Below are 14536 nucleotides of genomic sequence, written 5' to 3'. Positions count from 1 at the left end.
ACGCAGACCTGGACCTGGAGAGGGGCCCCTGACTACCAGACTTCCCAGGAGGGGCCCCCACGCTCCCCGCCCCGCCCTTCCACAGAGGAGAGTCCACGGTGGGCCAGCTGTGCCTGCCACGAGCAAATGGGCACTTGTGGCTCCTCTCTGCCACCCGTGGCTCAGACACCAGGTACCAGCACTCAAGGGCAGGGGCACGTCGGCTTGTCAGATGGAAGGCAAAGTCGGCCCCAGCCCCTGCCAACCTGGGCTGCTGCCACCACTGGTCCAAACAAGGACTGCAGCAGCTGTGACCACACGGCCCAGCACTCGGCCGTGACTACCCTGGGCACTCCTGTCTCCAGCAGACCTTGGGGACACAGGAAGCAGCTTGGGCATGGGTAGGGGTCGTGGCGGGTTTTACTCTGCCTGGGGAGGGCACCCCACAGCAAGGCTCTCGGAGGGAGCGGCCCCTTCCTGGAGCATCCTGACCCCTGTGGACACTAACCTGCCTTGGTGTGGGCCCTGGGCACAGCCCAGAGGTAGTGCCCACCAAGGCGGAGGGAACACACTGCAGGGCGGTGTGGCCAGATGTGGCCAGGGCAGGGACGGGGGGGGGGGGCACAGGCCCTTGGAGCAGCGGCTGTGGCGACCCGGCGGGTGCCGAGGAGGACCGGCTTCCCACAGGCATGCGCTGTGTTTTACTGGGAAACAAAACCCCAAAGAGACCGCGTGGTCCTGTGTGCCACCAAGGGAAGCCCCACGTGGGGACGGGGGCCTGCAGGGCGGCGTGAGCTGCCTCCCCTGCTCCTGCCCGGAGCTTCCTACAGGAAACGAGGCTCTGACCTCAGGAGAAAACTAAGCAATTATGTTCTAAAAAGAAAGCTTGAAATATATCTTTATTTTTATGCCTTTAGCTATTTCTAGGTAAGTTCAAGGGCCAGGTTTATTTTCGTCCTTTCTTCTCCTTTGCCCCCTCTGACTTTTTGAAAATTAAATATGCTACTTTCAGACTGAAAAAAAAAAAAACAACAGACGTCGCCTCAGCCCGTCGCCTGGTGTGAGGGGCACGTGGCCACAAGGGGGCGGTGTAGACAGCAAAGGGAAAGGCCACATCCAGCCCAGCTCACAGGGACGCTAGAGGGGCCTGACAGGGCTGCAGGGGGCAGCAGCCTGTGGTGGGGACCAGGGGCCTGGGTGACCTGCCGACCCTCGGGGCTCAGGGCACCAGGCCAACACTCAGTGACAGATGGACTCTGGTTCTGGTACATTGTGGGCAGCGGGTCTTGGGGTGACAAGTCGGCCTGACTTGCTGTCATCCAGGAGGATCAGCGAGACCCCAGGCCCAGGGACGTGAACTGGGAACCCTGGACGCTTCGCTGGACAGAGGCTCCACCAGCAGGCATGGTTTCCAGCCTGACTGGGGGCTGATGATGGGGTGACGATACTGGGCCCAGCCTTGTCCTGCATGTCACAGTGACAGGACGCACGGCCACAGAGCAGAGACCTCACTCCCACGTCAAGAGCAAGGGGCCTGGTCCACCATGGAGGGGCAGCCGTAGGCCGTAGGCTGCCTGAGGATCCCACCGTCACTGGGGGCCCTGCCTCCTCTGAGCATGGCTCCTGTGTGTCACTTGCAGCGTGACATGACATTGTCCCCAGGGGTGGGGAGGACAAGAGCCACCCAGCTGAGGTGGGGGGGGGCTTACACTCAGCAGGTGCTCTGTCCAGGGAGCCATCCCTGGGCCACACTGCCCAGGCCCTCGCCATGCCTCACTGTGGCCCCCACCTGGACTCTGCCCTCCGTGAGGCCCTTCGACCAGCTGCTCCCCACCGGCCGCCCCTCGGCAAAACCCCAAACCAAGTTGCAGGGGAGGAGCCTCCAGGGCCCAGGGCCTCCCTGCCATCAGCCCGAGCCTAGGCTTCCCCATCTGATGATCAGGCACAAGGAGACGAGAAGCACTGGTGGCAGTGTGCATGTCCAAGGGCGTGCCTGTGAGCCCGTCACCAACACAGTGGCCATCTTCGTCACGCCTCCCCAGTGGGAGGCCCCAGGGACAGGAGCAGGTCATGAGAGGTGTGGATGACCAGACCCCCAAGTCTGCTGCGAGCGCTCTCTGACCATCTGGGGCACCTGGATTCTAGCACGAGGAATGGGGACAAGGAGGGAAAGTCCTCTAGTACCCATTTGGAGCCAGATCCTGCCTCCTGATTACTGTGCGCCCTGGGGCAGTGTCTCGCCCTCTCTGAGCCTTGGTATTCTCATTTGGCCTCTACTAGAGAATGGTAAAGGGCAGCTGTGAGCAGACAGGACCTGAGGCTCAGGCAGAGGCAGCCGGGTAGCCGGGTGCGGGTCAGTACTCACTGATCCTGCAGGGGGGAATCACCTCCAGGCACTCCTTGTGTGCCCCCACGCCACACCTGGTGCACAGGTAACCCTGGTAGAAGGTGCCCCTGCGTGGGAGAGCGGGAGATGAGGCTGTGCTGGCTCCTTGACTGCTCAGCTGTGGTCAGGGCCTTTGTTCACCCCCTGGCCTGGCAGCCGCCCTGGAACATCTGACCCTCAGAGCCTGGGATCTCCAGGACCCCTGCCGTCCCCTCTGCCCACCCAGCCCGGACCCCCACCCCCACAGTGGTCCTGGTGCCCAGGGACAATCCGCCTGGCTAGATCCAAGACTCCAAGAGCCCAGGCTCTGACTCTCATGGACACCCCCGGCTCCTTGGGGTCTTGCGTGGGCTGTGGTGGGAGGTGAGAGGCCGTGGGCCGCGGGAGCTGCCGTGCTGAGCCCGTGGGCCTGGGGCTTGAGTGGGGCGGGGCCCACCTGAGGAACATCCCGCAGGCCCTGCAGCTGGTGGTCCTGTCGAACGTGTACATCTGGAAGCTGTGGTGGTTAGCATTGGCTTTGTCTGGCTTGATGTTGGACCTGGCAGGAACCAGAAAGGGGGGGCAGAAGTGGCACTCGCCAGGCCCTGAGCCCACGCCGTGGGCCACGCCAGCCCTGGCAGCGCCATGTTAGGGGTCTGGACTCCAGCCTGGCTCTGTGTGATGCCGGGTGGGCTGTGGTGCAGGGCTGGTGGAAGGAAGCCCTATGGTCAGCCCATACTGGCCCAAGAAAACCCCAGGTGAAGGGGAAGACTCAGGTCTCGAAAGGCCTAGGAGTGGGCGGTGCAGGCACCTGTCAAAGAGCAAATGCATACAGCAGCCGCCCCCCACATCTGTGGCTTCACTTTCTGAGGTTTGTTATCTACAGTCAATGTGGTCTAAAAATATTAACTGGAAAATTCTAGAAACAATCCCTAGGATTTACAATGCACTCCATTCTGAGTAGCAACATGAATGAAATCTCACCCTAAACCAAATCACATCATCCAGAGTATCCACACGGCATGCACTACCCTCCTGTTAGTTACTTGAGGGCTGTCTAGTATCAGTGGACTGTCATGGTATTACAGGGCTTGTGTTCAAGTACTGCTTATTTCACTAAAAAATGGACCCAAAGCTCAAGAGTAGCAATGTCGTTAACTTATTATGACATATTGCTATTATTAGCTGTCGCTCATCTCTTCCTGTGCCTGAATCATATTGTGGAACTTTATCACAGGTCTGTATGCAAAGGAAAGAACAGAGTGTTCAGCACTCAGCATTCCCGGGTACCCAGGGACTTGGACACCCAGACGTGTACACGGCTCTGTGTGTACAAAGTCTCAACGTTGGGCATCTCAAAGCCTAAACAAACATGGAATCTAGTTCATCATGGGCAGGGGGCACACCGGGGGCACACGCGGGTCTGCAGCTCACTTCTACCTCCGCCAGGGAGTGAGCCCTAGAGGGAGGTGTGATGGCAGCCCCCTGGTGGTGGGAGGGGCCTCTCCAGGCACACACCTGAAGAGTTCACCAGGGGACCCTGGGGACAAAATGTCAACCCACGCAAACGAAGATGAGACGCCCTGGCTGGGACACAAGCCAGCAGGATGCCACCACCCTGGTGTGCTGGGCCCTTATCCAGCTGCCAGAGGGGCCCCACAGACCCTCCTCGTCCCGCCCCGTCACGGCCCCTTCCCTCCACCAGGTGGAAAAGCCCAGGAGGCGGTGTCAAGGTGTGGACGGGGTGTCCCTGAAAGCTGCTGTTCATGCAGGAATGTTCAGAGGTGAACCCAGGGACTGTGAGAGCTGTGACCTCGTCCACCCTTCCTAGTGTGAACAGCCCGACTGGGCAATGATGGGCAGGGGGTGGGTGCTCTCTCCCTGCCTCCTGACCTGCCTGAGCTGACCAGCTTCCCTACACTGGGCCCCTCCCCACGAGGTGTGGCCCACTAGGCCCAGAGCAACAGAGTCGGCCACCTATGGACTGAGACCTCTGGAGCCAGGAACCCCACCAAGACTGCTGCTCCTGCTGGCTATTCTGATCCCAGTGGCCCACTGCTGAGGCCCCGCCCCTGCTGGGAGGCAGGCCCCGCCCCTTCCACCTAGTTGTCTGGGAGCCACCGGTCAGCGTATTGGGCTGCTTCCTGGCTCGGGCTGGAAGTTGATCTGGGCTTTCAAAGGCCAAGCCTCGTGGGCCCTTTTAAGCTGCCCCTGGCCATTCCCCGGCCTGCTAGTCAGGGGTACACGGCTCAGCCTCGAGGACGGCAAGGCCCATCCCAGCAGGACGGCCCAGCCCTGGGATGCTATGGCAGCAGGAAGGCCCTCCCGCTCCAGGAGCCACTGAGCAGGGCTGGCCCCATGGTCAGGAGCTGGTCTCAGTCTCTGGCACCTGAACTGCCCCCTGCCACCCCCAGTCTCAGGGGCCGCGGAAGAGCCCAGTGGCCGCCCACTCACATGGCCATCTCAAACTGCTCCATCCACTTCCGCTTCATGTCCTCCGTCTTGCAAAAGAACTGGAAGCCCTGCTTTCCTTGGAGGTGAATCAGGTAGAAGCCATAGGACCACTGCGGGGGACAGGGACGCGTTCACACGGGGCCCAGGGCACAGTGGCATCTCGTGTGCGTGTGCCCTTGTGTGTGCAGTGCCCCCTGCAGAGCCACAGGTGCACAGGTGTGCTAGGCATTCCTCTCAGGTGCGTGTCCTCTCATGTGCGTGTGCCCGGGCCTGGGCCCAAGCGTGCGGCTCTCAAGGTGCACATGTGCAGGTGGCCCTACATGCTGAGCCTGCCCACGTGAAGGATGCCTACTGCGTGCTGTGCTACCCAGGGGCACTTGGGCCTCTCCCTGCCCCCTCCCACTGCTGCAAGGCAGGATGCCCCCAGGAAGCCTGGACCCAGGTGCCCGTCCACCTGCCCAGGTCCTCAGTGTGACTGAAAACCCTCTGAAGTGAGCAGAAGCAAGCAGGGCGGGGATGGCCGCTGCTCAGGGCCCTGCTCAGGGGCCTCAGCTGCCCAGCAGCCCCTCCAGCTCCGGGAAAGGGCCTTCAAAGGGGTCCAGGGGAGAGCTGGGAAGTGCGGGGGCTTGTTGGGAGTGGGGGAGGCGAGGAGGAAGGAGGGAGGGAGCAAGGATGCGGGAGAGGAGAGAGGCCGGGTGAGGGACCCCAGAGCCCCCCGCCCTGGCCTGGGGCAGTGGGAGTGGCCGAGGCCTGGCTGGGCAACGGCCAGGGAGGGGGAAGGGGCAGCAGCTTACCATCTTCCCGTGAGACTAGGAAGCGTGCAAGGAAAGCAAAGGGGAGACGGGTCACCAGGGGCCTGGGCGGCCCTGCAGTGGGCACCGTGGCCAGAGCCCACAGCCCAGGAGGGGTGGAACGGGCTCTGGGCAGGGCTCGGAACAACCGACACAGCGCCACTGACCCCAAGGGGACAGCACCAGAGGCTGGGACCCCAGTGGCTCTGCCGCATGCCCGTATGTGCTGCAGGTGCAGGCTCTGCCCCAGCTTCAGGCGGGGCCTCAGCTCGATGCCCCATGGCCCAGACTGCCTGCTCCAGACACCAGGGTTGGGAGGGGCTGGGACACACTGGGTCACCAACCCTAAGTGCGGACGGCCAGGGCCTAGACTTTTAGCAGTTTGGCTTTAGGCCCCACTCCTGGCCCAGGGCCACACACAGTAGGTGCTCAAGCACTGTGTGCAGAAGCCTCGGCAGGAGCAAGAATGAAACAGAGGATGCAGATCTACCCCAGCTCCCAGGCTGTACCCTATAGCCATGGCCACCCTGCAGCCCAGGACCCTGCCTGCTGGACATCAGAGCCTCTGCAAACTCATCCAGAACCCTCACAGCCTTCCCCCATGCAGGCAGGGGTGGGGACGGGGAGGACACCTGCGTGCTACAGGGACAACATGAGCTGCAGGCAGGCCAGCCAGGGTTCAGAGCCAAGCTCTCGCTAGGGGCCTTGAACAGGGCCTCCTGCTCTGCCCAGGCCACACTGGGCACTGAGGTCCTGACGGAGCCCTGACCCCGGGTGGGGTGCCATCTGTAGCAGTCACCATGACAAGGCAAGGGCTGAGGGGTCTCTCTGCAGGGTGGGGCCACCCCCAGCAAACAGCAGCCCTTCCCTGGGGTTTGGGACCCTGTGCCTGCCCCTTGCCTGGTGTGGCCCAGCCCTGGTGGGCGTGGTGGCCCCCGAGCAGTCCACAGCCCACCTTCTTGATGTCCTTGTTGTGCATGGGGTCGTCGGTCATCTTGTGGGACAGCAGCTCGATGACCTCCTTCAGCTCGTAGCTATAGCCCTTCCTCTTGCAGACGATGACCACCTTGTCAAACAGGAACAAGTACCTGGCCCAGACAGCAGGCCAGGGGCCCTTAGCACGGCCGGCGCTCCCACATGAAGGCCCTGCGCTGCAGGCGGTGCCCCCGGCAGGCACCTGTGAGCCGGCCTGAGGACCACAGAGCAGCCTCTTCCCTCAGCACACACGGCTGCCGCCCAGGGGTGAGCCCTGCCCTCCACCAGCCCACCTGGCAGACGCCAGCCTGTGGTCAGGGCCCTGCTCCACACCCAGGGCTGCACCTAGCCCTTCCTCCTGAACCCGCAGTGACCGGGCCCTCACATACAGCAGGTGGGCATGGAGGAAGAGGCTCAAGGGCCCCGGCCCACCTTCCCACCATGGCCACCCACCTAGCAGCCGCTTGGCAGAAGCACATGCAGCCGGGCGCTCGGGTCTGCCCTGGCTCCCTGGAGAACGTGAGCTCACAGGGTAGGGCCCCACCCCGCCTCTGGCCATTAGCCCAGTGCCCGCCATGGGCAGGGCAGCCCAGGGCACTGGCTGACGTGGCCCGACACTCGTGTGGAGAAGGAAGGAAACAATTAAAGCTGAGTGCGGCAAACCGGCCACAAGCCATTTCCCACAGGAAGCCGCGTGTCCAGGCCGCCTGGGAGCAGGGCCCGCTGGACCCGAACGCCAGGCTGTCAGGGGAGGCCACCGCAGGCCGCCCTCTCACCTGTCTTGCTTGGTGTGGTTGACTATGGACCGGACTTTCAGCTCCCCGTCAATCTTTGGCCTCCCGTACTCCTCCAGCTTCACCTGCTGGGAAAGAGCGGCGGGAGGGTCACTCCTGCTGGCACAGCCCGCCCCGGCCCAGAGCAGGCGGGCACACCAGGGCGGGCTCCCCACAGCACCGGGGCACTTCTGGGCCAGGGCTGGGGACGGGAAGCAGAGGTAGGGAGGGACTGGGCTGGAGGCTGGGTCCCCACTCCCGCCAGTTCCACTGGGGGCTCCCTTCAGCCCGGGAACAAAGAGCAATTGACAGCCTAGGTCACAGTCACAGGCCACCGCTGTGTGAGCCCAGAGCAGGGCTGGAAGGAAAAGCCAGACGCCCGCCGAGAAACCCAGTGAGACTCTTCTCAGGCAGCACCTCCCAGACGGCAGGCGTGCGGGGGCCCACGGGGGCCCTGTGGGGTCCCCAGCAGTTCATCTCTGTGGGAAGAGGCTCCGAGGCCTCAAGCTGGGCTTGCTGCGGACAGTCCCTGCTGCTGTTTTGGCTGGCAGAGATCACCTCCCTGGACAGGTGGCCCGTGGGGCTGTCAAGGGACGAGGCTATGCAGGCAGGACCAGGTCCAGAAGAGTGCAGGACGGAGTGGCCCAAGCGTGGTTGCCAGGCCCACGGGCCTGGGGTAGCTCCTGTCCCGGGCTCCCTGCGCCCTGGAGGGTCTGACACACATTGTGCTGTTGAGCTCGGTGGGCACACACTCAGGGAGTCCACTCCTGGCCCGAGGGACCCTGGAGTGCCAAGAGCGAAAACTCTGCTTCCCCAGGAGGGGCCGGGCTGGCATGGGGCCTGTCCTGGGAGTGGCCGCTGCACCCACTGCTCCATTCTCATTATTTAAAGTGCAAGCGTAACTCGTAAAAAATCAAAACACAAAACAACCTTCTTTCCTCACATTGCAGAAGCAGTGGTGGGCTCCACGTGGTGTTGGGAGGGCACCTGCGGTTGCCCGGGGTCCTTGGCACCCACAGCCCCCCGGTGCTCCTGGCTCAGCCTCAAGTCTTTGGGCTCAGAATCGTGAGGCTGCCTGAAACTCCCTCTGCTTTCACTGACCGGGCCCAGGCGCTCCCCCCACCCTGGCTGCAGAGGGCTCCTCGGATGCACCTCTGACCCTGGTGGGTAAAGAACGGGCACATGGCCCCAGGTGCTGGTCTGGGGATCTGGGGTCTCCTCTGCCCACACTTGTGAGAGCAAAAATCACCAGAGGGCAAAATGTTTGCATCAAAACCAGCGGTTCTCAGCGGGGGTGACCCTGTGCCCAGGGGAAATCTGGCAACACAGCTGGCAGGCATCGCGAACAGAACCTGTCCATTGCCCTGCAGGGCCAGCCAGGGAGCCAAAGTCCAGGAGCCCCGGGTCTCCCAGAGCCACTTCTACTTCTGGATGTGAGGGAGACTTCTGTCCAGCTGGGGAGGAAGGACGGGGCTGGGCAATCCACACGGCCTGCCCCCTTCACAAAGGACCATCCTCAGGGCACAGGGCGCTTAGGTCAGCTGAAGAGGACGAGGGTGCGCAGAAGCAGGAGCTGGACATCAACCCCAGAAGCGGCCGCCTGGGTGGGTGTGTGCGTGCGTCCCCTCTGTGCCCAACGCGAGTCAGGCCTGGCACCACTGCAAGCCGCGGCACTTACCAGGTTCTCTATGGAGCTCTGAAACTCGCGGATCTTCTTCAAGGTCTCCTTGTCCCGCTTCACCTCGTTTATGTACATGGCCAAGTCCTGAAACCAGGGAGCGCCATGTCCACGAGGGGAGCCCAGCCCACCAAGCCCTCTCCTGGTCCTAGTGGGGGTGGAGGACCCCAAACAAGGAGGGAGTGGGGAGCAGCACCCCACTGGGCAGACACAGCAGGGACTGCAGCACAGCGACCTGAAGAGCCCTGCCACTCTGTCCCACCGCCCCCAAAGTCACACAGGCCACCAAGCAGCCCCCGATCTGGACCCACCCTAAGCCTGCATGTCATCTAGGAGCCTGGGTAGAACGAGTGGTCAGTAAGTTCCTTCTACCTGGGCCCAGAGGTCCCCACTTTCCAGCCCAGCACCCGCGTACCCCACTGCAACCCTCCTGCTGGCCACCAGGGGGCAGTGCTGACCTGCAGCCCAGCCAGCGGGTGAAATGTGGAAATCCAGGCTCAGTCCCCACCCCACTCCTGCCCCTTCTTGCTCCAGGGGGACCTCGTGGTCCACTCTCCAGCCTCCCTGTGGCTTCTTAAAGGGTGTTCTGTTTTCTTGTCTACTTGCCTTTAAAACGAGGGAAATATTTCCCAAAGGAACCCAGGGCAGGGACAGACTCGGAGCAGCCATGGCAGACCCTCACCAGGCAGGACCTGTGAGCTGTCTGGTTCTCTGGCTTCCATGCTCACCTGGCCCAGAGCCCACTAGGCTCAGACTGGGACGAGACGCCCAGGGAAACAGCCCCGGGCAGAGCACCCCAGCTGCAGGGAGTGAGCGCTCCGTCCCTGGGGAAATCAAGCTTGAGTACAGGGGGGCTCCTGCTGGCCACACAGGCCATCCCTGCGCTGCAGCAGGGGGTGAAAGACACTCATAGCCCTTCCAACTCTCGGGCCTCACGTGTACCTCAACAGCTCTCAGAAGCCTGCCCGGGATCACAGAGCCCTCTGCAGGGCTCACAGCCCTCAGGAACCTCTACTGAGGGACCTGGACTCGCCCGCTGGCCAGGGACACACTGCCAAGCCACGCCTGGCTCGCGGGCACCCACTGCCCATCCCAAGGTTTTCATGACCATGTGCACCTGGGCTTGCAGCGGGCGACGGCACCAGAGAACAGGGACCTCACCCCCATCCACGTCTGTCAGGGAAACACCGTCCCACTGACCTGGCCGCAGGTCCTGCCCAGGGGGCCAGAGGGAATGGAATCCAAGGCCCCTGCGGTCACTCCCAGGCCCACACCCACGCACTTGCACTGTCACCCATGAGCATGAAGCCCGAGCAGCCATGTCCTGCTGCTCCTGGGGACAGGCTGCAGTCCTCCCCTGGAAAGGCACTCTTTAAACAGGCGCCCAGGGGGCCAGCCCCATGCTGGACACAGTGCCCAGCCTGGGGTCACAGGTGGCTGAGCGGCACAGGCCTGCAGAGGAGGAACTGGCAAGAACGGGTCTCCAGGGTAGGAGTGCTGCCCGGGGACAGGCCCTGAAACCCAGCAGGGCCAGCCCTGGGGACATGTGGAGCTCGCTGCAGACTGGGAGTGGCCAGAGGTGGCCAGGTGACAAGGAGAAGGCCAGCTTGGGAGGACACAGGGGGGTCAGAAGGCCTGGGTTTTGGGTTTCTGTGACAAACGCTGTGGCCCATGGGGACCAGGGTCCTGCAGAGGAGTGGAGCGGCCAGGAGGGAGCACTAGAGGGTCCTGAGCAGGGCGGGGGGGGGGGGACAGCCGAGCAGCCCAGACACTGGGTTTCCATAGGGAGGGGACACGTCTGGCTAGAGGCCCTCGAAATCATCAAGAGAAAAGGAGCAACCCAGACAGGGGGCAGAGGGCCGAGGCCTGGGGACAGGGATCCAGGGTGGAGCGCAGAGCCTGGGGCCGCTGATGGCCCCTCGGGCAGGCGGGACAGCCGGAAGGGACCTCGGCAGTCACTGGGGGCAGGTGAGGTCAGGGGCATTGCCCAGCGCAGCCTCCTCCAGTGCCACCTCTACCCTCCAGCGGGTCCAGCCTGTCACCCCCAGGAAACGCCCTCAGGCACAGCAAAGTGCAGCCCGCCCTGCCCACCTCCGCTGCCCGCCGTGCCCGCCTCCGGTGCCCACCGTGCCCACCTCCACTGCCCACCGTGCCCACCTCCGCTGCCCACCTGCATGGCTTCCAGGGCTTCTTTGAGCTGCTGCCTCTCGGGCCGGTCAGCAGAATGGCTCAGGAGCTCCTGGAGGAGTGAGGGGGTCCTGGGTCACTCAGAGGCCCAGCCCTGCCTGGCCCCTACCAGGCACAGGGTGACAACCCCAGCACAAAGCCAGCCCCACCTGCTGGTCCAGGTGCCCTTCAGCTGCCTCCTCCAATGGACAAGTGAGACCCCTCCCACAGGCACACCCTGCTCCCAGCAGGGGCACTCCCAAACCTTGTGGGTAAGGGGAGAGGGTAGAGCAGGAAGGAACACTAGGGTGGCGCAGAGCAATGTACTGGGGTTGGCTCCCTGGAGAACTTCAAAGGCACCGCCACCTCCTCTCCAGGTCTGTGCTTCCTGAAGGCCTTCCTATTTCCACTTTCACCATGGCTGTCAGGAAGCTCAGACTTAGTTAAGAGATCAGTCATGGCAGCTCTTACTGCTGGACTAAGGCTGCTTCCCCATCTCGGCCTGTTTTTCTGACTCTGTACAGGCTTTAATCAGTTTTCCTGTCTTTACCGGGATGCAGCCTCACTTATCCACCCGCTCCCCGGGGGCCTCACCCACCCCTGGCCCCTGGGACTTCAGGGCATGGGCAGGTGGGCGGCCTCACCTTGAGCAGAAGGTGGTACTTGAGCACCCGCTGCATGGGCACCACCAGCAGGTCCTGCAGCTTGAACTTGCCGTCCTGGACCTTCAGCGTGCACTCCTGGGCGGGGAGCCAGCCATGAGGAGCTGCCCGCCACCGCCTGGGGACGGAGGCTGAGCCCTGGACACCCTCAGGAAGCCGCCCTGAACCAGGCTGCGCAGGGTGGGCCCCACAGTGCCTGGGGACACGCGTGACCCTGCTGTTTTCAAGGCCCTCACCTCATCCCCTGTCCCTTCCTCAGGGCCAGGACCTTCAGGGAGGGTGGGGCCTCCCCTGCCCGCCCCCTGCCGTGGGCTCTGAGAAGCCAGGTGCCCACTGGTGCTTGGGCCCAGGCCACCCACCAGCGCTGGAGCCAGGGCTTGGCAAACATGGCCATGCTGATCCCACCAGACAGGGCCCCTCTGCCGGGGACAGCTGCCCCCCACCAGTACCTGGGAGGGGCAAGTTCCAAGCCTGGGTGACAACATGTAAGGCCACATGCTTCCAGCAGAGCCACCTGGGCCCCCGGGGTCAGCAGAGGCCAGGGTCGGGGGCATGGCCCTGGCTGAGTCAGATGGGGCTGGAAGACCCCCACCCGACAAAACACAAAGGGTCAAGCAAGCAGCATGCAGGCCGTGTCCCTGCCCAGGCAGGGGTAGGTGGGTGCCTGAGGCGCTCGCCAGCGAGCTGCAGCCTGGGGCAGGCCAGCCAGGTGCCTGTTACCTCCACTTTCTGCCTAAAGTCGTCGCGGCTGGTGAGGAGCTGGCTGAGTGTGGTCTGGGCACGCTCCAGGTGGCTGCAGTAATCCCCGTAGATGAGGAGCCTGGCGGCACACAGGACACACACGTGTCAGCACGTGAGCACACGCACACGCAGGTGGGGGCACCCACGACCCAGGACATGCTTCTTACTCGGGAGGCTGCACAGCCCGGGCCTCCGGCCAACCGCCCCTAGCGGGTTCTGCCCTCCCCCACCCTGAGTGAGGGGGGTCCTGGGTCACTGGGAGGGGCTGGGGAAGCACTGGCTAATAAGGGCACCCAGCACCCGCCCAAGAGGCCACCTATGGTGCCACCTCAGGTCGTGGCCTGGCCCACTCCTGTTCTGGGTCCCCACGCCTGGAGAGAGGCGGAGGCCCTGCCTCCTGAGACTGGCAGACCCGGGGGGCTTCTGGTCACCCTGAGGTGGCCCCTGGTAGGGACTAGCGCTGCCCTCCTGCCCTCCCCACTCTGGCCCCCGAGGCACCACCTCTTCCCCATTCTGATTTTGCTCTCAGGCCCTGTGCTGCTCTCCTCCACACGCCCCTCCTTTGTCCCCAGCCAGGCCACATGCAGCCCTGTGCCCACATCTCTGCCAGCCAGACTCCGGCACCTCTGGGCCTCAGGCAGCGAGCCTGCCACTCCTGCTTTAGGTGCTCATGCCCCCGACCACCAGAGCCCCCAGGAGAGGAACCACGCCCGGTGACCACTGGAGGAGGACAAGTGACGGCAGCCACACTCGTGGGACCCCCACCGAGGGCGCAGACCTTCCTGTCTCCACCTGGCGAGACGGGGACAGGGAGCTTCTTCTCCAGGCAGGACTGAGGCCTCTGTGAACTGACCCAGGGCCACCAGCCGGGGCACAGCAGCCCAGCTGGGAGGCCGGGCCTGACGCTGGAGCGTGGGGCTGGCCCTTGGGAGGAAGTGTCCTGGTAGTGGGCTCTCCTGCAAGGCCCGAGGTGACGGAGCCCTGGGCATGGGTCCCCATGCAGGCCTCCCGTCCCTGGGCCGTGGGCGTTTGGAACCAGAGGATGCCCAGCTCTCCCCACCCTGGAGGTCCGGGTCCACAGGAAGGCAGTGGGAGAGGGGACGTTTTCCACCGAGGGACACATCAGGGCAGAGCTAGCTCAAGCATGAGCGACACCTCCTGACACGTGTCCTAGCTTTCGAGAAATGCTCAGGGATCGGAGGCCCCAGGCCCCACGGGCTGCACGCCTGGCTGACTGCTGCTCCCTGAGCCTCCCCACACCAGCCTGCAGGGAGCTGGGTGCCGAGAGGCCGAGGTCGCACCACACACTACAGCACACCACAGCAGCCCACCACGGAGGTCAAGGTCAGGGTGGACCTGGTGCCAGGTGTCCTAAAACACAACCCTTCCTGGAGCCCAGGTTCTGGCCATCTGCCGGGGAGATGCCCCTGCAGGCTCCTGTGAAGGTCCTGCCTCATTCAGGACCAAGGCCACATTAGTGGAAGTGTAACCTTAAAAAAGAAGGGGTGACTGTGATTTGCTCTGACACGTCGGTCACGGGGAGGCTGTTCCAGCCTTCAGCCTGCTGAGTTGCCAGGATCTTGACACAAAAGTCCTGCGGTGGCTTCCTCCTGCCCTTATTCAAGTCCTTGCCTTGGCCTGGAAGAGCCCGGCACCCCTCCCACCACACCGTTGCCCTCTGCTCCTGCCTTCCATGGGCACCTGCTCTCCCCATGCAGGAGCGGCCCAGGCTCCCGTCCTGTCCCAGGCCTCCATGCCCTGGCTCCAGGCTCCACCACGGCCCCTGATGAGCCCACTGAGGACAGTTCTCATCTCCCATGCTGCAGCAGGACCTGAGCCGGTCCTGCCTTTTGGCCCTGAACTCCGTACACAGCAGGCACTCTATAAATGTCTGTGGAATCAGTGAGCAAAGGAGCGTTAGGGTGCAGGCTGACTCCAAAAAGGGGAGAGAA

The 14536-nt window shown here is 63.5% G+C and overlaps 1 protein-coding gene across 3 annotated transcripts in view; it reads right to left on the bottom strand.

The window, feature by feature from the left end:
* The window catches only part of Vav2 (vav guanine nucleotide exchange factor 2), a 156622-nt gene that overhangs the window by 15057 nt on the left and 127029 nt on the right, over positions 1-14536 (bottom strand). For 2 of the 3 annotated variants that reach the window (XM_077108775.1, XM_077108777.1), the window contains exons 9-17: positions 12564-12663; positions 11826-11921; positions 11186-11254; positions 9016-9102; positions 7341-7426; positions 6545-6677; positions 4799-4908; positions 2802-2903; positions 2345-2433 (exon numbers count right to left, since the gene is read on the bottom strand). In XM_077108775.1, coding sequence (XP_076964890.1) covers positions 2345-2433; positions 2802-2903; positions 4799-4908; positions 6545-6677; positions 7341-7426; positions 9016-9102; positions 11186-11254; positions 11826-11921; positions 12564-12663 — 872 coding nt within the window. The remainder of the gene's footprint in view (positions 1-2344; positions 2434-2801; positions 2904-4798; positions 4909-6544; positions 6678-7340; positions 7427-9015; positions 9103-11185; positions 11255-11825; positions 11922-12563; positions 12664-14536) is intronic. The other variant, XM_077108776.1, reaches the window with a different exon arrangement.

The sequence above is a fragment of the Callospermophilus lateralis genome, chromosome 2 (assembly GCF_048772815.1).
Source record: "Callospermophilus lateralis isolate mCalLat2 chromosome 2, mCalLat2.hap1, whole genome shotgun sequence".
NCBI classification, from domain to species: domain Eukaryota; kingdom Metazoa; phylum Chordata; class Mammalia; order Rodentia; family Sciuridae; genus Callospermophilus; species Callospermophilus lateralis.
This window is presented reverse-complemented; position numbering and strand designations above follow the sequence as displayed.